The 23,908-nt window shown below is 39.8% G+C and overlaps 2 protein-coding genes across 2 annotated transcripts in view; one reads left to right on the top strand and one right to left on the bottom strand.

The window, feature by feature from the left end:
• RINT1 (RAD50 interactor 1) overlaps positions 1 to 677 on the top strand; it is a 29,034-nt gene extending 28,357 nt beyond the window's left edge. Inside the window, exon 15 of the mRNA XM_007468980.1 lies at positions 309 to 677. Within this exon, the coding sequence (XP_007469042.1) occupies positions 309 to 501 (193 nt within the window). The 3' untranslated portion in view covers positions 502 to 677. The remainder of the gene's footprint in view (positions 1 to 308) is intronic.
• EFCAB10 (EF-hand calcium binding domain 10) lies at positions 661 to 18,597 on the bottom strand. The gene is made up of 4 exons (XM_007468981.1): positions 18,489 to 18,597; positions 3,500 to 3,664; positions 3,304 to 3,391; positions 661 to 697 (listed from the first exon to the last, which is right to left on the bottom strand). Exons 1-4 carry the CDS (start codon positions 18,595 to 18,597, stop codon positions 661 to 663), a joined length of 399 nt encoding a protein of 132 aa, XP_007469043.1.
• Between the last annotated feature and the right edge of the window lie 5,311 nt (positions 18,598 to 23,908).

The raw sequence follows: 23,908 nt of genomic DNA, 5'->3' as shown, positions 1-23,908 counted from the left end.
AAAGTCTTAGCTACATTTAATAGACTGTTACTATCAAGTATCACATTTTGGGAAATAATGGATACGTACTGAAAACAATGATCCTATTACCTTATAGTAATCTAATGAAATATAAACTCTGTCAAAACACATTAAAAGAGCCAAATAGCTAATCTATAAATAGTTTTTATAAACTATAAATGATATGATCTAGCAGTGCAGGGTAGTTGTATAGTTTTTCAAAATGAAATTGTTACAGGGTAATATGGGATGATATAGATAATGGAGATCTCATTTACCTCCAGCTTTTTTTTTTTTTTTTTAAACAGTGTAAAAGAAGCTTGTATTGTTTTGAATTTGAACACTGGTTGTGCCCTACTTCTGAGAGATGTCCTGCAGTCAACTTCAGGGCAACCTCCTGCCACAGCGGCATTAAATGAAGTCGGAATTTATAAACTGGCTCAACAAGATGTTGAGATTCTACTTAATTTAAGGACAAACTGGCCTAACACTGGAAAATAAAGTGTCTTTTTTCCTTTTGGGGTTTTTTGTTTTTTTTTTTTAATAAAGAAAAAGCCAGAGCCAGTTGGATTTCAAGTTATATGATGAAGTTCTGAATTAATGAAACTGAACAACTGAAAACTGTGTAGAATCATTTATTATCTCGGACTTACAGTGTTATTAAAATGCTGACCATATTTCTTGAGTCCTCTTGTTCCTAAGAAAACAAAAACAAAAAGCTCAGAAGCCATGAAAACTCAGAGTAATTGCATTTACAAATATAAATGATGAATATGTCTGTTGAATAAAATACAAGAGCAGAGATAATAAATTATAATCAATTTTTAATTTTCTTTGCCAATTCAGGGAGACTGTTGGAGATAATCTAACATAACAAATAAACTTTAAAAAATCACTTTAAAATGTATGTTTAACTCTATGACATAAATCACAGCAAGATCCTTTTTGACCCACCTCCTAGAGAAAGGGAAATAAAAACAAAAATAAACAAATGGGACCTAATGAAACTTAAAAGCTTTTACACAGCAAAGGAAACCATAAACAAGGCAAAAAGACAACCCTCAGAATGGGAGAAAATATTTGCAAATGAAGCAACAGACAAAGGACTAATCTCCAGAATATACAAGCAGCTCATGCAGCTCAATATCAAAGAAACAAACAACCCAATCAAAAAATGGGCAGAAGACCGAAACAGACATTTCTCCAAAGAAGATATACAGATTGCCAACAAACACATGAAAGGATGCTCAGCATCACTAATCATTAGAGAAATGCAAATCAAAACTACAATGAGGGGCTTCCCTGGTGGCGCAGTGGTTGAGAGTCCACCTGCCAATGCAGGGGACACAGGTTTGTGCCCCAGTCCGGGAAGATCCCACATGCCGCGGAGTGACTGGGTCCGTGAGCCATGGCCGCTGAGCCTGCGCGTCCAGAGCCTGTGCTCCGCAACGGGAGAGCCCACAACAGTGAGAGGCCCAGGTACCGCAAAAAAAAAAATTAAAAAAAAAAAAAAAAACTACAACGAGGTATCACCTCACACCAGTCAGAATGGCCATCATCAAAAAATCTACAAACAATAAATGCTGGAGAGGGTGTGGAGAAAAGAGAACCCTCTTGCCCTGTTGGTGGGAATGTAAATTGATACAGCCACTATGGAGAACAGTATGGAGGTTCCTTAAAAAACTAAAAATAGAACTACCATATGACCCAGCATTCCCACTACTGGGCATATACCCTGAGAAAACCATAATTCAAAAAGAGTCATGTACCACAATGTTCATTGCAGCTCTATTTACAATAGCCAGGACACGGAAGCAACCTAAGTGGCCATCGATACATGAATGGATAAAGAAGATGTGGCACATATATACAATGGAATATTACTCAGCCATAAAAAGAAACGAAATTTGAGTTATTTGTAGTCAGGTGGACGGACCTAGCGTCTGTCACACAGAGTGGAGTAAGTCAGAAAGAGAAAAACAAATACCGTATGCTAACACACATATATGAAATCTAAAAAAAAGGTTCTGAAGAACCTAGGGACAGGACAGAAATAAAGACTCAGACGTAGAGAATGGACTTGAGGACATGGGGAGGGGGAAGTGTAAGCTGGGACAAAGTGAGAGAGTGGCATGGACATATATACATGACCAAATGTAAAATAGCTACTAGGAAGCAGCTGCATGGCACAGCGAGATCAGCTTGGTGCTTTGTGACCACCTAGAGGGGTGGGATAGGGAGGGTGGGAGGGAGACGCAAGAGGGAGGGGATGGGGGATATATATATATATATATATATACACGTATAGCTGATTCACTTTGTTATACAGCAGAAACTAACACACCATTGTAAACCAATTATACTCCAGTAAAGATGTTAAAAAATAAAATAAAATGTTTATAATTGAAGTTTCTGTATCTAGTTTGGAAATTCACTATATTTCCCGTAAGAAAACATATTATAAGATAGTGACTGAAATAGGATTGCTCTCATTTTCTACAAATGTCTTTCCATTCAGAATACTTCCTAGTTCCATTCCATGTAACAGTGGGCAACCTTTGCTTTGTGGATGAAACATTTCAGCTACAGCACTGTGCTACCGTCATTCTCTGGGGTAGGTAATGTAATTAAACATTTTTTGTTGAATATTTATGTAACTAATGATGAGATGAGAATCTTAAACTTTCTTTTTTCTTCTAACTTCTCCTTGGTCTTGGATTATGTTAAATAAAACTTTTAAACAAACTGAGCTAGATTAGCTAGAGGCTTCCAGAACTATCAAGTTTTATTCCGTCGGTTGTTTTGGTTTTTTTTCTGACTTAGCATTTAGTTAGTACTTTTCATGCTGTAATACCTCAAACCCGAAATTGTCAGGCTGGCATGCAGTCTGTACTATTGATAAACGTTTACAAAATCATTTTTAGGAAGTATTTTGCAAGAAATTTTATTACTCTATATACAGAGATTTTCCAACTAGTATATTGAGCTTAAAGTTTTTCTGTTAGTTCTTCTAGCAGATCGGGGCTTCTCTACCTCATTCTTTGAGAATTGCTGGGGTTTCCCATTGAGAAAAGAAGGAAGCTGCCTCCGGATCCTCCTAACCCCAGCATCCTCTCCCTCCCCTCCCCCCAGGCTTAGAGCGTACTGTCAGCCCTGCCTGTCCTCACTTTCTAGTCAGCTGAAAGTTTCAGGGGAATGAAATGTTTCTATCAGAAGGTAGGAACCTTTGTTTTAAAATGTATTAATTGTACTTCAAAATCATGCCACGTTATTTAAATATTAGTCACTTAAAAATAAACTTACACTTCACGCATGAATTTTTCACAAGTTATTCCAAGTCCATCATCTTTTAAAACTTCATCTGCAGTACACAGACCCAGGGTTTTTAGGGCTATGAGAATAAGAAGAAAGGAAAATTTACAAAGTGAGAATTAGTTTCAGCTAGGGAAATTTATGGAATGACCACAAATCATTACCTCAATTTGTAGAAGATACTGACCTTCTTTATACTGTATAAATGATATGGATCCTTTATTCGAGGAGTCCAGCATCTGAAACATGGCTGCAATGTTAGAGTTATCCATAAAGAAAGGGAAAGCCACGCCTGATACTTTGGCAATTCTCAGCCGTTCCAATATAGATATTAAATACTCTCTTGGTTTTTCTGTAAAAGAATAGTTCCACTTCTTTGTGATATGAAATTAAAATATGTCACAAATGGAAATAGTCATGTAACAATGATTAAATACCTATATTTGAAGTACTGTACAAGGCACTGGGAATATAGGCCTTGCTTACAGGAAACAAAAGACAATAAACAATTAAATAAATATATACAAAAGTGCTCTACTCGGGATGACTGAATAAAAATGTCCAGAGACTGGATCTACGCATTTTCCAAAAGAGCTCCTCAGGTGACTCTTAATTTATAGACGGAGTTGAAAACCCTCAAAATGGAACAACATGATGCAGGAAGAAAGGCCAGCTAAAAGAAGGAAAAAATAGATTTTAAAAAACAAACACTTGGATTAATATAGTCCTCCAATTAGGAAGCATAAATGCTCATTCCTAACATAAGGGCAGTATTTTGGATAAACAGGCTTTCATCTAAACAATGTGAAAAATGAAAAATCAAGATCAATCCACTTTTCAGAAATAATGCAGGTTAGTTATGACAATAAAAGAAGCCAAAAGAAGTAAAAATGGTATTATGGCTTAGATGATGAATGTTCCAGTGCTCCATCACTGTACATCAACCCTAGGATTTAGTAGGATTGTGTGTGTGTGTGTGTGTGTGTGTGTGTGTGTGTGTGTGTGTATTTTAAAAGTCTTTTAAAAACTCTGTCACTGAGAATTTCATACATATAATAAAAGTAGACAGAAAAGTATAATGAACTCATCACCAACTTCAACTATTCAGTTTTATGGCTGGTCTTATTTCACCATGATCCCACCTAGGTCCCCTCTTCCTGTATTATTCTGAAGTAAATCACAGCAATCACATTTCATTACTGAATGTTTCCGTGTGCATCTCTAAAAGATAAGGACCCCCTTTTCTCTTTTTTGTTGAGCTATAACTGACATAAAATTTTGTAAGTTTAAGGTGTGCAATATGTTGGTTTGGTACCTTTATACTGCAGTATGATTGCCACTACAGTGCTAGCTAATAGTTCCATCACATCACATAATGATCATGGCTATTTTGCAGTGGGAATAACTGTGCATTAGATCTCCAGGACTTAGTTATCTACTAGTTGCAAGTTTGTACCCTTAAACAACATCCTATCCCGCATCCCCCAGCCTCTGGTAACCACCATTCTACTCTGTTTTTAGGAGTTTGGCTTTTTTAGATTCCACATGTAAGTGATATCACACAGTATTTGTCTTTCTCTCTTTGACTTATTTCACTTATCACAATGTCCTCAAGGTCCACCCATGACAGCTGTTCTAACAGGTGAACTTGATATCTCATTGTGGTGTTAATTTTCATTCCCCTGATGATTTGTGATATAGAGCATCTTTTCATGTACGTGTTGCCATTTGGATGTCTTCTTAGGAAAAATATCTATTTAGTTCCTCTACCCATTTTTAATCAAATTGGTTTTTTGTCATTGAGTTATATGGGTTCTTCATTTATTTTGGATATTAGCCCTTTATCATATATATGATTTGCAAATATTTTTTCCCATTCCATAGACTGCCTTTTCATTTTGCTGACTGTTTCTTTTGCTGTGCAGAAGTTTTTAAGTTTAATTTAGTCTCACTTGTTGATATTTGCTTTTGTTGTTTGTGCTTTTGGGGTCATATCCAAAAATCACCGACAAGACCAATGTCAAGGAGCTTCTTCCCTGTGTTTTCTTCTAGGAATTTCACAGTATCAGGTCTTATGTTTAAGTCTTTCATCCATTTCGAGTTAATTTTTGTGAATGGTGTTAGACGCGTCCAGTTTTCTTTTTCTGCATATGGTTATTCAGTCTTCCCAACACCATTTGTTGAAGAGGGGACTCCTTTTTCTTTTTTATGTTACCACAATACTGTTATCATGATACAATTTACACATCTAACAAAATTCTTAATATTCTCAAATAGCCAGGCATTATTCAAATTTCCAGTTGTCTCACAAATGTCATAAATTGTAAACACTCTTTAAAAATCAGTAATCAAACAGAGTCCACACATTGTGATAGGTTATGTTTTTAAGTCTCTCTTAATCATATAGGTTTCTCCTCCGTGTATTTCACTCCTTGGAATTTATGTGTTGAAACTAGAAGTAGGCAGACTTTTAATCTAATATAGTGCCTTTTTGTGCAACTTTTAATACATTATAGCAGCAAATAGGTTACTAAGGCAATCACATCATGTATGTAGTCTTCTGTCATTTCTTTCTGAACTGTATAACAAAATTAGAAGGAGAAAAATGTCCAAGTTTGATTTCAACTCACTACATTTCTTTTTAAGGCTAGAATACGTAAATAATGCTAATGAACTTGGTATGTTACTTTGATGAAGATTTGTTGCTGTATATCCTTCAGACTACATGAGGTGCTATAATGTCTATATTTGGAACCTATAATTTATACTCCACCTGCTTCTAAAAATGTTTTGAAAATGCTTACAACGTAAGTATATAAAATAAAGATATAAATTTTTTAAAACATGAAGCGAAGAGCCAAATGGCACTAACCACTTACATAAATGTCAGCTGATAATGACCATCAGTTCTTCAAGGCAGACAAACTTCAATTTCAAAGTGGTAATACTAATAGCTAGTATTTATTGAGCCCTTATTATGTACCTGGTACTATGATAAACATTTTCTTTGGCTTACTTGATTTTCTCCTCACAACAGTCACTTGCTCAAGGCCACACAGCCAGTGTGAACCCAGTCAGTGTGCTTCCACAGCTCCGAGATTCTACCACACTCAACTAACTCAAACATGGGAAGCACCTGCGACACCCAAACCTAGTCAGTCATGACAATCTCTCCGGAGTCTTTCTACTCAGTAGCTCTCAAAGTCATCTGATCCCCACCACTGCCACAGCAGTAGTTCTCACCTGGGTGACTACAACTGCCTCCTTAAAAAAACTTCCAATTTCTTTAAAGTCATCCCCTAAAAATAAATACTCCCTCCTTCCACAGCATAGAATTGCCACTGGGAAGGGCTGCCCAGTCAGGGGCTATATTTCCCAATATACTAGAAAAGGCCAGATTTTCCTACCAAATGACTTCAGATTATGTCAAATTTGGCTGTTAAATGAGTTATGAAAATCTGTTGGGTTTCAGAGCTTCTAGAATTTAGGGATCAAGGACGTGGGATTGTGGACGTGTTCTCACAACAGTAATAGCCCAACCACGCTGTGTAGTCTTCTTTTCCATAACTCCCTTACAATTCCAAGGTTTTCAAACAGATACATATCATAATGCCAGGGGCTTTGCAAAGACCCAAGATAAAGATAGTGTTTCTTTCTGAGCATCAATCATACAATAGTGAGTAATATGGAACATATTAGAAATGGACATACAGGGACTTCCCCGGTGGTGCAGTGGTTAAGAATCCTCCTGCCAATGTAGGGGACATGGGTTCAAGCCCTGGTCCAGGAAGATCCCAGCCCGTAAGCCACAGCTACTGAGCCTGTGCTCTAGAGCCCATGAGCCACAACTACTGAGCCCGCATGCCACAGCTACTGAAGCCCGCATGCCTAGAGCCTGTGCTCCGCAACAAGAGAAGCCACCGCAATGAGAAGCCCATGCACCGCAGCCAACAGTAGCCCCTGCTCACCGCAACTAGAGAAAGCCAGTGTGCTGCAACAAAGACCCAACACAGCCAAACAAAAACAAACAAAAAAACCTTTTAAAAAATAAGTAAATAAATAAAAGAAAAGCTACTTAAAAAAAAAAGAAATGGATATACAGTAGCTCCCCCTTATCCATGGAGAATACATTCCAATACCCTCTGTAATGCCTGAAACCACATGATAAAGTTTAATTTATAAATTAGGCATGGTAAGAAATTAACAACTAACAATAAAATCAATTATAATGATTTACCATAATAAAAGTTATATGAATGTGGTCTCAAAATACCTTACTGTACAAATTTAATGCCTTTTCCATCTTAACTAAGCACTTATGCACTGTGGCTGTAACCTTTGCAGTCTGAACCACATCAGCAAAACTCAAATGAATTTCTTTTCCTTCTTCACAATTTCATAGGCTCTGGAGCCTGCGTGCCACAACTAGAGAGAAAAAACCCACATGCCACAACTAGAGAGAAGCCCACGTGCCACAATGAAGATCCTGCGTGCCACAACTAAGACCCGTCACAGACAAAACTAAATAAATAAATAATAAATAAAATCTTTAAAAAAAAGGAATGGTGAACAAAAGTTTTTCTTTACCTTTAATGTAATCTGCCTAGGAAACAAAAATGTATGTCCTGGGGTTTCCTGGTGGTGCAGTTGTTAAGAATCCACCTGCCAATGCAGGGGACATGGGTTTGAGCCCTGGTCTTGGAAGATACCATGTGCGGCGGAGCAACTAAGCCCGTGCACCACAACTACTGAGCCTGTGCTCTAGAGCCCGCGAGCCACAACTACTGAGCCCGTGTGCCACAACTACTGAAGCCCGCAGGCCTAGAGCCTGTGCTCTGCAACAAGAGAAGCCACTGCAATGAGAAGCCCATGCACCACAATGAAGAGCAGCCCCCGCTCACTGCAACTAGAGAAAGCTGTAAGCAGCAATGAAGACGCAATGCAGTCAAAAATTTAAAAAAGATGTACGTCTTATGAAAATAATTTACTGTGCTTCATGTTGTCATTATCAGGTCTTTGACTATGTAGGAAAAAAACCCTGACTCATCAAATTAAAAGAGCTAATTTTTGTTTGTTTGGTTTTTTACAACTATATAACCTTCTGTATTTGCCTTTGAAATCTTTTGTCACTTTGGTTGAATGGATAACTGAGTATTGTTTCACAGTGACCTGTGATTCTATTTGATCACATATTTTCAGTGTTTTGACATTTTAAACAGACTTCCCAAATCAAATTCTGAATGAAGCTAAAAGAGAAATGTTAATTTACTTAGGGTTATTTGATATATTAGATTGCATGGGAAACATCGTCAAATAAAAAGCAATATTTAACCTACCTAGGTCATATTTATAAGGGATATATATTATTAAAATAAGTAATTCAGAAATTATATGAAATTCTTAAAAATCTATATCCTGGCATAATGTTATCAGTCATAATTCCAGCTATTATCTTAAAACATTATATATCATAAAAGTAACCAAATTTCCTTGTCAATTGCATCATTTTTGGTGTGTGTATGTGAACACTTACCAGATCTTTTTTTTTTTTTTTTGCAGTACGCGGGCCTCTCACTGTTGTGGCCACTCTCGTTGCAGAGCACAGGCTCTGGACGCGCAGGCTCAGCGGCCATGGCTCGCGGGCCCAGTCGCTCCGCGGAATGTGGGATCTTCCCAGACTGGGGCACGAACCCGTTTCCCGTGCATCAGCAGGTGGACTCTCAACCACTGTGCCACAAGGGAAGCCCTTACCAGATCTTTAACCATGACTATTTTTAGGTCTTTTGCCACTCACAGACAGTTATTGTTTTACTGTTATACTTTTGCAAAAATGTTCCTAAAAAGTACTTCATCTTCGAGAAGAGTCATGGAAAAGACTCTGAAAAGTAAAGGTTTCTGATAATTATAAAATCATATTATTGAACTGGGTAAGAATTTCTAGAACGCTAGTGGAAAACTGATTCATAAAGCTGCCTACTGGGCTTCCCTGGTGGCGCAGTGGTTGAGAGTCCACCTGCCGATGCTGTGGACACGGGTTCGTGCCCTGGTCTGGGAGGATCCCACGTGCCACGGCACGGCTATGCCTGCTCCGCAATGGGAGAGGCCACAGCGGTGAGAGGCCCGTGTACCGCAAAAAAAAAAAAACAGCTGCCTACTAAGATCAAGCAAAATAAGAATTAATTATGTAAGACTGAATGAACTGATGATGATTTTAATTTTTATGATTTAATTTAAAACATTGCTGGTTCTTTAATGTTTTGTTTTCCAGATTTAAAGAGGCCTCTTTTCTCCTCTCTTTTAAGCTATCTATAACTTATTGCAATTTGGTGAAGAATATATTTGCAGCAAAGGTTGAAACATTTATCTTTTTCTCCCTACCTAATTCCTCCAAAATTTTGAAACTCTTACTAAATATTCTTATTTTTCATGACAATATATATATTTGCACAATGGAAACAATGGACAAGTTCTTGGCTTGGCTTCTTAGCCTAAAGAGACTTTAAAAGTCTAATCTGAGATTCCTTATGAAAAGTGCCAGCAAAGCAGATTTAAAAGAGTCCATACAAGCCTCTTAGATAACCTCATCGACCAGAGGGCAGACAGCAGAAGTAAGAAGAACGACAATCCTGCAGCCTGTGAAACAAAAACCACATTCACAGAAAGACAGACAAGATGAAAAGGCAGAAGGCTATGTACCAGATGAAGGAACAAGATTAAACCCCAGAAAAACAACTAAATGAAGTGGAGATAGGCAACTTTCCAGGAAAAGAATTCAGATTAATGATAGTGAAGATGATCCAGGACCTTGGAAAAAGAATGGAGGCAAAGATTGAGAAGATGCAAGAAATGTTTAACAAAGACCTAGAAGAATTAAAGAACAAACAAACAGAGATGAACAATACAATAACTGAAATGAAAACTACACTACAAGGAATCAACAGCAGAATAACTGAGGCAGAAGAACGGATAAGTGACCTGGAAGACAGAATGGTGGAATTCACTGCTGCAGAACAGAATAAAGAAAAAAGAATGAAAAGAAATGAAGACAGCCTAAGAGACCTCTGGGACAATATTACACACAACAACATTCGCATTATTACGGGTCCCAGAAGGAGAAGAGAGAGAGAAAGGACCTGAGAAAATACTTGAAGAGATTAGAGTCAAAAACTTCCCTAACATGGGAAGGTATTTTTTGAGGAAATCAAAAAATAGCTAAGACAAATGACAATGAAAACACGACGATCCAAAATATATGGGATGCAGCAAAAGCAGTTCTAAGAGGGAAGTTTATAGCTATACAAGCCTACCTCAAGAAACAAGAAAAATCTCAAATAAACAATATAACATGGGAAAGGAAATAGCCACCCAACTCCAGGAAGCACAGAGAGTTGCATACAGGACAAACTCAAGCAGAAGCACACCGAGACACAAAGTAATCAAACTGGCAAAAATTAAAGACAAAGAAAAATTACTGAAAGCAGCAAGGGAAAAGCGACAAATAACATACAAGGGAACTCCCATAAGGTTAACGGCTGATTTCTCAGCAGAAACTCTACAAGCCATAAGGGAGTGGCATGATATACTTACAGTGATGAAACGGAAGAACGTACAACCAAGATTACTCTACCCGGCAAGGATCTAATTCAGATTCCATGGAGAAGTCAAAAGCTTTACAGACAAGCAAAAGCTAAAAGAATTCACCACCACCAAACCAGCTCTACAACAGATGCTAAAGGAATTTCTCTAAGTGGGAAACACAAGAGAAGAAAAGAACCTACAAAAACAAACCCAAAACAATTAAGAAAATGGCCATAGCAACATACATATTGATAATTACCTTAAACGTGAATGGATTAAATGCTCCAACCAAGAGACACAGGCTCGCTGAATGGATACAAAAACAAGACCCATCTATATGCTGTCTGCAAGAGACCCACTTCAGACCTAGGGACACATACAGACTGAAAGTGAGGGGATGGAAAATGATACTCCATGCAAATGGAAATTAAAAGAAAGCTGGAGTAGCAATACTCATATCAGATTAAATAGACTTTAAAATAAAGAATGTTACAAGAGACAAGGAAAGACACTACATAATGGTCAAGGGATCAGTCCAAGAAGAAGAGATAACAATTATAAATATATATGCACCCAACATAGGAGCACCTCAATACATAAGGCAACTGCTAACAGCTATAAAAGAGGAAATCGACAGTAACACAGTAATAGTGGGGGACTTTAACACCTCAGTCACACCAATGGACAGATCATCCAAAATGAAAATAAATAAGGAAACAGAAGCTTTAAATGACACAGTAGACCAGATAAATTTAATTGATATTTATAGGACATTCCATCTGAAAACAGCAGACTACACTTTCTTCTCAAGTGCGCATGGAACGTTCTCCAGGACAGATCACATCATGGGTCACAAAGCAAGCCTCAGTAAATTTAAGAAAACTGAAATCATGTCAAGCATCTCTTCTGACCACAACGCTATGAGATTAGAAATGAATTACAGGGAAAAAAACGTAAAAAACACAAACACATGGAGGCTAAACAATACGTTACTAAATAACCAAGAGACCACTGAAGAAATCAAAGAGGAAATCAAAAAATACCTAAGACAAATGACAATGAAAACACGACGATCCAAAACGTATGGGATGCAACAAAAGCAGTTCTAAGAGGGAAGTTTATAGCTATACAAGCCTACCTGAAGAAACAAATAAACAATCTAACCTTACAGCTAAAGGAACTAGAAAAAGAAGAACAAACAAAACCCAAAGTTAGCAGAAGGAAAGAAATCATAAAGATCAGAGCAGAAATAAATGAAATGGAAACAAAGAAAACAATAGCAAAGATCAATAAAACTAAAAGCTGGTTCTTTGAGAAGATAAACAAAATTTATAAACCGTTAGCCAGACTCATCAAGAAAAACAGGGAGAGGACTCAAATCAATAAAATTAGAAATGAAAAAGGAGAAGTTACAACAGACACCGCAGAGATACAAAGCATCCTAAGAGACTACTACAAGCAACTCTATGCCAATAAAATGGACAACCTGGAAGAAATGGACAAATTCTTAGAAAGGTATAACCTTCCAAGACTGAACCAGGAAGAAATAGAAAATATGAACAGACCAATCACAAGTAATGAAATTGAAACTGTGATTAAAAATCTTCCAACAAACAAAAGTCCAGGACAGATGGCTTCACAGGTGAATTCTATAAAACATTTAGAGAAGAGCTAACACCCATCCTTCTCAAACTCTTCCAAAAAATTGCGGAGGAGGCAACACTCCCAAACTCATTCTATGAGGCCACCATCACCCTGATACCAAAACCAGACAAAGGTACTACAAAAAAAGAAAATTACAGACCAATATCACTGATGAATATAGATGCAAAAATCCTCAACAAAATACTAGCAAACAGAATCCAACAACACATTAAAAAGATCACACACCATGGTCAAGTGGAATTTATCCCAGGGATGCAAGGATTCTTCAGTATACGCAAATCAATCAATGTGATACACCATATTAACAAACTGAAGAATAAAAACCATATGATCATCTCAATAGATGCAGAAAAAGCTTTTGACAAAATTCAACACCCATTTATGATAAAAACTCTCCAGAAAGTGGGCATAGAGGGAATCTACCTCAACATAATAAAGGCCATATATGACAAACCCACAGCAAACATCATTCTCAATGGTGAAAACCTGAAAGCATTTCCTCCAAGATCAGGAAAAAGACAAGAATGTCCACTCTCACCACTATTATTCAACATAGTTTTGGAAGTCCTAGCCACGGCAATAAGAGAAGAAAAAGAAGTAAAAGGAATACAAATTGGAAAAGAAGAAGTAAAACTGTCACTGTTTGCAGATGATACATAGGGAATCCTAAAGATGCCACCAGGAAACTAGAGCTAATCAATGAATTTGGTAAAGTTGCAGGATACAAAATTAATGCACAGAATTCTCTTGCATTCCTATACACTAATGATGAAAAATCTGAAAGGAAAATTAAGGAAACACTCCCATTTACCACTGCAACAAAAAGAATAAAATACCTAGGAATAAACCTACCTAAGGAGACAAAAGACCTGTATGCAGAAAACTATAAGACACTGATGAAAGAAATTAAAGATCATACCAACAGATGGAGAGATATACCATCTTCTTGGATTGGAAGAATCAATATTGTGAAAATGACTACTACCAAAGCAATCTACAGATTCAATGCAATCCCTATCAAGTTACCAATGGCATTTTTTTACGGAACTAGAGGAAAAAATCTTTAAAATTGTATGGAGACACAAAAGACCCCGAATAGCCAAAGCAGTCTTGAGGGAAAACAATGGAGCTGCAGGAATCAGACTCCCTGACTTCAGACTATACTACAAAGCTACAGTAATCAAGACAATATGGTACTGGCACAAAAACAGAAACACCGATCAATGGAACAAGATAGAAAGCCCAGAGATAAACCCATGCACCTGTGGTCAACTAACCTATGACAAAGGAGGCAAGGATATACAATGGAGAAACGACAGTCTCTTCAATAAGTGGTGCTGGGAAAACTGGACAGCTACATGTAAAAGAATGAAATTAGAACACTCCCTAACACCATACACAAAAATAAACTCAAAATGGATTAAAGACCTAAATGTAAGACCGGACACTATAAAACTCTTAGAGGAAAACACAGGAAGAACACCCTTTGACATAAATCACAGCAAAATCTTTTTTAAATTTTTTTTATTTTTTGGTGGTATGTGGGCCTCTAACTGTTGTGGCCTCTCCCGTTGTGGAGCACAGGCTCCGGACGCGCAGGCTCAGCAGCCATGGCTCACGGGCCCAGCCGCTCCGCGGCATGTGGGATCTTCCCAGACCGGGGCACGAATCCGTGTCCCCTGCATCGGCAGGCAGACTCCCAACCACTGTGCCACCAGGGAAGCCTGCATGATCCACCTCCTAGTGTAATGGAAATTAAGACAAAAATAAACAAATGGGACCTAATAAAACTTAAAAGCTTTTGCACAGCAAAGGAAACTATAAACAAGACGAAAAGACAACCCTCAGAATGGGAGAAAATATTTGCAAACGAATCAATGGACAAAGTATTAATCTCCAAAATATATAAACAGCTCATGCAGCTCAATATTTAAAAAATAAACAACCCAATTTCAAAAATGGGCAGAAGACCTAAATAGACATTTCTCCAAAGAAGACATACAAATGGCCAAGAAGCACATGAAAAGCTGCTCAACATCACTAATTATTAGAGAAATGTAAATCAAAAGTACAAGGAGTTATCACCTCACACCAATTAAAATGGGCATCATCAGAAAATCTACAAACAACAAGTGCTGGAGAGAGTGTGGAGAAAAGGGAACCCTCTTGCACTGTTGGTGGGAATGTAAATTGATACAGCCACTATGGAGAACAGTATGGAGGTTCCTTAAAAAAAAAAAAAAAGAATTACCATATGATCCAGCAATCCCACTACTGGGCATATACCCAGAGAAAACCATAATTCAGAAAGACACATGCACCCCAGTGTCCATTGCAGCACTATTTACAATAACCAGGTTATGGTAGCAACCTAAATGCCCATCGAAGGATGAATGGATAAAGAAGATGTGGTACATATATACAATGGAATATTACTCAGCCATAAAAAGGAACAAAATTGGGTCATTTGTTGAGACGGGGATGGATCTCGAGTCTGTCATACAGAGTGAAGTAAGTTAGAAAGAGAAAAACAAATATCGTATATTAACGCATATATGTGGAACCTAGAAAAATGGTACAGATGAACCAGTTTGCAGGGCAGAAATTGAGACACAGAGGTAGAGAACAAACGTATGGACACCAAGGGGGGAAAGCGGCAGGGTGGTGGTGGTGGTGGTGTGATGAATTGGGCGATTGGGATTGACATGTATACACTGATGTGTATAAAATTGATGACTAATAAGAACGTGCTGTATAAAGATATAAAATTCGAAAAATAAAACTAAACTCATGTATTTCCTGGTTCAATCTGAAATAAAAATGTGTGGTTCAAGCATTTGAAATAGAAAAAAAAAAGCAGTCGATACAATCACTGTTCTTAATGCACTTACGCAAATAATCAGATCAAGTTTATTGAAACTAGACTTAATTTGCAAACAAATTTCTCTTACTGGTTATCCTTTATAACAGTCGGGATGATTATAGAAAGAAAAATTATGTTTTAGTAATACAGGTTTGTAGATATCAGATTTTAGTACTGTTAACCCTCTTTGAGGTTTTGTTTTCTACCTGTAAACTGGACTGGATCCTGAATTCTTCTAGTTTCTTCCAGTATTTGACTAGAACTCTCCAAACTAATATTTCCAATTTTCTCCCACTCTTCTGACTCCAAATCACTATGAAACTCAACTGCCCTTTTCCCAAAGCCATACAAGTTAAAGCTGGACAACTTGACGTAAACCTCAGAGAAATCACAACAGCTCAGGAGTGGGCAATCTGCATGCTTGTTTTTACATGGCCACTCAGAAGCTCGCCAGACACATTCAAACTGCAAGCCAGGAAAATCCATTAGACTGTCACTGCCATCCTCATTCCACCACCTGGAGATGTTTCAAACTCAAATCTACAAATTTTCTCAAATGGCTGCTCTCCAAACTCAGAAACTGAATTTATAATTTGCTCAAACTATTAGCCTTTGTTTTTCTTTTGTTTCCCTAGAAATGCCTCTTGTTAAATTACCTGATTGCTCACAGCACACAGACACCTCATTTAGGTGGAAGCTCACCTGCAGCGCGGTCTCCTAAAATACAACATCCTCCCTTCATTCTGTCTTGAGGAATCATGAGGATATGTGATTGCTAACACACCAGGTTGTGCCTATGTAAATAACCTTTAAAAACTGAAACCTAGGGCTTCCCTGGTGGCGCAGAGGTTGAGAGTCCGCCTGACAATGCAGGGGACACGGGTTCGTGCCCCGGTCTGGGAAGATCCCACATGCCGTGGAGCCGCTGGGCCCGTGAGCCATGGCCGCTGAGCCTGTGCGTCCGGAGCCTGTGCTCCGCAACGGGGGAGGCCACAACAGTGAGAGGCCCGCGCACCGAAAAAAAAAACAACTGAAACCTAATGGCACATTAATCAAAAGAAATTGTCGGTTCACTTAGAAAGGTAAAACTTAAAAACTGCTGGTTATAACCCATTTGAGTTATTTAACTGGTTAAATCTTGGGTCCTGAGAATCTCTGCTCTGGACCATTTTTCAATCCTTGGTTATTATTTTCCTTATAGTTATCATATTAACCTTTCCAGTGTGTTGTACACTCTCCAGGGTTTTAAATGCCTGTCTCCAGCCACTCGCGTGCCAAATGGCATCCATCAGGATCACACAACTGGACAAAATCAACAATAACCATATAAAGAATTAAGACAGTGACTACACGGCTCTCCTGCCTAAGGACTCAACTAATGCAAACAGTGTATATGCAATTCTTCAGCCTGATTACATCAACAGTGGTAACCAGGAATAATGCTATACTGGTTGCTCATACTCTCCGCGCACGGAGAGAATGACCAAAAGCAGGAGGGGGCAGGGGGGGATTGTTAAAATCAAGACCAAATGGAAACCAGCCTTGAAAAATTCCCTGGGCAGACAAAACCAGTTAAGTTACACAAGCAAAGCTTAATTTAGCTTATTTTGCAAGACTAACTTGACCTGGGTCATTTCTTGCTTCTGCCTCTGTAAATAAGCAAAATTTAAACTGTTTCCCAAGGTTGATATGAAGTAACCAATTCCCTATCATTTAAGATGATGATAATATTATAACCAATTACTGTGAAGAATAAACAGTCACTATCTTCTCACCATATAAGCTGCTTTTTAACAATTCACCCCTGAGCCTCATTCCTTGTTTTGGTTTGAGTGCTCTGGTTTTCAAACTATCTTTTTGGTGTGTGCAAAATAAACTTTACTGATTACTACTTTGGTGATTCATTGGCTTTACTTCTGCTATTTCTGAAGTTTTGACACACACACATATACATATATGTCTGCATCTTTGTCACACACACATATACATATATGTCTGCATCTAACAGCAAAAGACTATTTTCACCACCACAGTACCAGAGACCAGCAAGAGATGGTAATTAGTCACTTTTTCAAAAAGTAGGTTTTTAAAAATTAGTTTGATAGCAACTTTTTCCCAGTGCATTAAAAAAGTGCATTCCTTTGTACTTTGTTTTTTTGATTTTCTATTTATTTTTAATTGTTGCAGAGTTTTTGCTGGTTTATCATTTTAAAACAACTAAAGAGAACCTGATCGCCTTATACAGGATCATATTAGTTGGGTGGCTTTTGGCAAAATTGGAATATTTGGTTTTTATATTTCCTTACCCAGAGGCAAATGGACAATTTGGGCATTTTGGACACTCCATATGAGACTAGTAAATTACAATTCTGCACCCTGGGGAGAAGCACATCGAGTCACTTTCACCTTAACATAACTTTTACATTTACAGACCACACAAAAATTATGAAATGATCCAAACTTTGTAAGGGAATCAGACATAGAAAACATGTCAGGAAAATCTATCTCCTCAAGAATATCCTTCCTTTTACCCTATCAGTTGTTTTTACCAGCTTACAAACTCTTTGAGGGCAGGGATAACACTAGAAACATCTGTTGCTTACCAGGCATAAGGATGATTTATACATTATTTATTTAATCTTCCCCACGTTGCCATGAGATCGGTATTATTATAATCCCCATTTTCCAGAAGAGGAGACCGAAGTTCAGGCTCTTGCCCACTATCACAAAGTAGTAAGGAGTGGAGCCAGGAGCCAGGCTGCCGGACCCCGGAGCCTCTCTCCCACTGGCGAGTGCCCTCCACCGGCGAGAGTCCCGCCACACTCCGCTAGTGGCAGGCACAAAGAGGCCGTTCAATAAGTCTTGCTTAATTTGAAGGCCACAGCGTTAACTAGCAGCAGAAGGGCTCGAGCAGCCGAGAGGCAGGAGAGTGTATGTGGAGGGGCTGGGAGTGGTAGCCGGGAAGGAAGCTGGACCCCCGGGACGCGGGCGGGGAGGGATGGCTACACCGGGAATTTCTGGGGACCGCTCGGTGTGGGACAGAAAGCCGAGTGGTAGGCAAGACACTTACCCGGCCGGAAAAAGAGGAGGGCGCTGGCGAGATAGGTCAGCAACTCCATAATCCGATGTTTTTCCAAATAATTCCTGGCTTCAAGCTCCCTGCTGCTGTTGGCCTCCATCGCTCCGAATTGGGACGTTGCTAGGCGACCAGGCAGCGTCACTGCCGTTCGGCTCCGCCCCTTCCGCCCGACGCGGGTACGTGATGCGCGCCCTACAGGCTGAGACCTGGGCACCAAATCCTGCCACCTCATCGCGAGGGAGGCAGTCTGGGAGGTGTGGGGTGGGGCTTACGCGGAGGCCGGAGGGAAACCCGTGCAGAGCTCCTTGCGGGCGGAGGGCCGCGTCCGCTTTCTGGGCTGAGTGCTGGGCCTGATGGTATTTTCCTGTTTCTGTCTCTAGCACCCAGCTCAGTACTTGCTGCCCCAAGGTCTCATGTGGTAATCATAACACATGAGGATAGACTAATAACAGAAGGAACTTGTGTAATAACGGGGGTGTCCAGTGGAGAGTCCTAAGCAGCATCTTTGGTGTGAGCAGCCTGCAGCACGGCGCTGGCGGCGGGGCAGGAAGGGAGACCGTTTTCTCTACCAGACTGCGGGGTCGTGAAGTGCGTGGATCCTGAGCTCCTACATGTGTTTGCTGCTTAACTAGACCGTATGGAGCTGGTCTTAATGAGACAAAGACCACCTGACAGTAGTTTTGAGGGAGAGCCACTGAATAAGGTGGGACGCAGGTGGCCAGGAGGGCCTCTACTCAGCCATCGAAATACCTGAGAAACTAAACTCTAGGCTGGGACTTCTGTCCTTGAGGGCCAGGCTCTGAGGTCTGTGCCCTTACTCCCCACCAGAGAGTTATCCCAGAATAGCCACTTCAAGAAGAGGAAAGACAAATGGCCAATAAACATATGAAAATATTCTCAGTCTCTCCAGCAATCCTGTAAACAAAACTACAAGAAAACGCCATTTTACATCTACCAGACTGGTAAAAATTAGGAAGTTGAACAAATTAGACTGCCGGCAAGGATATAGGGCATCAAAACAGCCAGTGATGATGGAGCTTTCCAAAGGAGAACATCTACCTTGGAAAACAATTTTGAATTATCTTGGTAGCATAGACATGTTTCTACACCATGACTCAGAAATTCCACGCCTAGAGCAACTCTTGTACACCTGTACCAGGAGATATGCACAAGAATGTTCAGAGCAGCAGTGTGCATGACAGAAAACACAGCAGCCCAAAGGTCATCAAAACTAGAATGAATTTTTTAAAAAACTGTGATATATTCACAATGCAATATAAATATATAAATATAAAGCTATGCAACCATAGATTGTAGCTACTTGCAACAATATGGGTGACTCTCAAAAACATAATACTGTCTCAAGAATATATACTGTATGAATCAACTTATATAAAGTTAAAAAACATACAGAATGAAGTAATATATTCTTTACAGATTCAAGCCTGTGTAAGAGATCTACTAAGAAATGCAAGGGAATGATACAAAATTCAGCACAGTATTTGCCTTGGAGGTGAGAGGAAAGGGAATGGGTTTGTGGAAGAATATCCTGGGGACTCCAGGGGTAAAGGTAATAAGATTTTCTTTACCTGAGTCGTGGGTACACAGGTGCTCATTGGATTATGATTTTTTTTAATTAATTAATTTATTTTTGGCTGTGTTGGGTCTTTGTTGCTGCTCGTGGGCTTTCTCTAGTTGTGGCAAGCTGGGGCATCTCTTCGTTGTGCTGCACGGGCTTCTCATTGTGGTGGCTTCTCTTGTTGCGGAGCACAGGCTCTAGGCGTGCAGGCTTCAGTAGTTGTGGCCCACGAGCTTAGCTGCTCCGCGCCATGTGGGATCTTCCCGGACCAGGGCTCAAACCTATGTCCTCTGCATTAGCAGGCGATTCTTAACCACTATGACACCAGGGAAGCCCTGGGTTATGATTCTTTATACCTTATGTGTACTTAATACATTAAAAAAATCTACTCAGGACTGCATGTTGGTGCCCTAGACACAGAGTTTCTTCTCTGTGCATGAAGCTCAAGACATTTGATCTCCTTCAGAACTTCATTTACTTACTCTCCAGGAGTTACTCATTCCCTGAATAAAATAGCTCTGCTCTTTGAACCTCAAATGACACTAGAACTTCCAGTGACACCTGGCCTGCTGACATCTTCCCAAGTTGCTGATTGTTTTCTGTTTCAACAAGCCTGGGTGCATTTGTCTGCTCAGGGCTCCCTCTCTTAACATACCTCAGGCAGCTCTGGCCCTGAATCTCCAGTTCCCCTGGACTCGTGCTAAAGAGAAGTGTCCAGATGCCACCTAGTGGAGTCAGCTATTCTCTGTCAATGCCATCTCTTAATAAGCCAACTTGGCCTTCATTCCTCATCATCATCGACGTCATCATCCTCACTTCTTCGACTCTGTCCTCCATCTCCTTATTACTACTAATCCTTTTAGTGGTTTGGGGCAGTGACTGCAGGTGGCAGGCATCATTGCAGTGGTTTTCAATCAGGATTGCACATTTGAACCACCTTTGAAAGTACTGACAGTACCTTAAAACGTACTGAGGCCTGGGCTCCATTCCAGGTCCAGGAGACTGAATCTTTTGGGATGGGGCCTGAGTATGGGTAGTTTTGTTGTTGTGAATTTTAACAGCTTTATTGAGGTATAATTAACATAATAAACTGCACATATTTAAGACATACTCTTGGATAAGTTTTTTTGTTTGTTCTTTTGTTTTTTGGCTGTGTTGGGTCTTCGTTGCTGAGCGTGGTCTTTCTCTAGTTGCGGCGAGCCGGGGCTACTCTTCCTTGCAGTGGGCGGGCTTCTCATTGCAGTGGCCTCTCGTTGCGGAGCACGGGCTCTAGGCGCGTGGGCTTCAGTAGTTGTGGCTCGCGGGCTCTAGAGCGCAGGCTCAGTAGTTGTGGCACATGGGCTTAGTTGCTCCCTGGCATGTGGGATCTTCCCGGACCAGGGCTCGAACCCACGTCCCCTGCATTGGCAGACGGATTCTTAACCACTGCGCCACCAGGGAAGCCCTTGGATAAGCTTTGAAGTATGTACATATACGTGAAATCATTGTCATCAAGATAAAGAATGTATCTATCATCCCCCAAGGTTTCCTTGTGTCCCTTTCTAGTTCCTTCCTCTCATCCCTTCTTAAACCTGCCCCACCCCCATTGCCAGGCATCACAGACCTGCAATCTGTAATCTGTAACTGTAGATTACATTTTCTAGAATTTTATATAAATAGAACCATACAGTATATATATATATATATATAAAATTTTTTTTTGGTCTGGTGTTTTTCACTCAGCATAATTATTTTGGGGGACTCGCCTATGTTGTTGCATGTATCAATATTTCATTCCTTTTTATTGCTGAGTAAGATTCCACAGTATGCATATATCACAATTTGTTTATTTGTTTACCCGTGGATGGACATTTGGGTTGCTTTCAGTTTGGAGCTATTACAAATAAAGCTGCTATGACTATTCATGTACAGATCTTTGTGTGCACATAGGATTTCATTTCTCTTAAGTTAAATGTATCAAGGAGTGGGATGACTGGTTCACATGGGAGGTGTATGTTTAACTTTTTAAGAAACTGCCAAACTGTTTTCCCAAAGCAGCTGTACCATTTTATATTCCCAAATTACTAGTAATTAAGGCTCCCCAGGAGATCCTAGTGGACAGCCAGGACTGAGACCCTGTGTTATAGCAGCCCATGAGGGTTGAGCTAAAAGATCTGGGAAATGTTGATCAGGAATCCCAAGAGCCTCGGAGCTCCCAGCTCGTGCTTAGTATCATCCCACAGCTCATATCGACCCAGGACACACACTGGAAACTCCCAGGGAGCCATTAAAAAATACAGTGTCTGCCCCTTCACCCCCCAGAGAGTCTGATATAATTGCCTTGGGGGCCAGGGTGCAAGGGTGGGGGGCTGCCTCAGGCATCACAGCTTTTTACCAGCTTCCTGAGTGGTTCTAGAGCACAGAGTGACCAACTGTCCTGGTTTGCCCAGGACTATGAGGGGTCCATTACCATGAAGCTTTCAACCATAATACTGGGAACGTCCCAGGTCATCTTAATACACGGTCACTCCATTTGTGGACCACTAGCATGAAGGGCTCAGGCTTTGGTGTTGGATAGACTTGTCAATCTGCCTGTCAACTTGGGAGTTATAGCTCAGGGTTAGTGTGTGTGTTTGGGGGAGGGCATGGATAAAAGGGAAAGCGGGGGGACATTGAGTAGCCAGGACAGAATGTGGGCTAACTCCCTCTCTCCATTTTCTCTGTCAACCAGGGACAAGTTAGAGATGCCTCAACTAGGAGTTTTGGTTGCTGTTAAAGGGGAGAAATATATGAAGCCCACTTTTTCTGAGCAATTGTATGGTGAGGCAGTGTCCTGTAGAGGCCTCTGGAGCCAGACTGCCTCACTTTAACACTCTGTTTTACCACTGACTATTAATAACTTTGTGATATTGGGCCAAACACCTAAATTCTCTGCCTCAGTGTCCTCAAGGACAGAATGGGGACAGTGTATCTACCTCATAGAGGATGTCTTCAGGACTGAGTTAATATATGTAAAGCTCTTTTAAAAAATGGTTCACTGTTATTATCTTAATAGCCTTGTTAAAATGAGAAGGGGGAAATCGTGACTAAATATATCCTACAGCCTACGTCCATAGGCTGTCCTATACGGTTTCCTATTGAAAGATTTTTTGGTTAATCTTTCAGATTTAGTGTTGCAGCTTTAAAGAACTATAGGTTCTTGCTCTGCATGTCAATGTGGGAGGAGCTAAAGGTATATATACTATGCGCTTAACGTTCTTATGCAAATCATAAGGGAGACATAGTTTGGAACCTGATAATTTCATTTTCACCAAGTTGCTTTATTGGTGAGCTGCATTTTTGGAGTTAAAAAAAAAAAACCCACCAGAACACGGTCTAGTGGTGACATCGCATTAGTCTTTGTGTCAAGTGGAACTAACACGGACTCCTGTTTTAGCTTTCCAACTGTGATTTAACAGGTACACAGGGTTCTGTGGAACTCAAGTCTCAAAGTTAGTCTTTGTGAAATGGTAACACTCAATTATCTGTGATAGTGCCTCATCTACTCAGAAGCTTTCCTCATTCTTCAATAACCTAAAAAGAGCAAAAATGCTAAAAACATCTCGAAACATTAATTTAAATCCATTTTACAAAACACGAAAACGTAGAAAATGTCAACAGCATGGCCACAGTACAAAGGATCGCAGGAGGAGCCTGGGATAATGGCTCTGGTGCTTTGGTGCCCCCTCTAGAGTACTTCCTTAAACATTTTTTTAAAAAATCCTCTCAAATAGTTTAAGACTCACAAGAAGTTGCAAAATGGTACAAAGAGTTCCAGTGTATCCTCCTTGGGTTCCTCTCAATGATACTGTCT

Source organism: Lipotes vexillifer, unplaced genomic scaffold, assembly GCF_000442215.2.
Source record: "Lipotes vexillifer unplaced genomic scaffold, Lipotes_vexillifer_v1.1 scaffold1002, whole genome shotgun sequence".
Lineage (NCBI taxonomy): Eukaryota > Metazoa > Chordata > Mammalia > Artiodactyla > Lipotidae > Lipotes > Lipotes vexillifer.
This window is presented reverse-complemented; position numbering and strand designations above follow the sequence as displayed.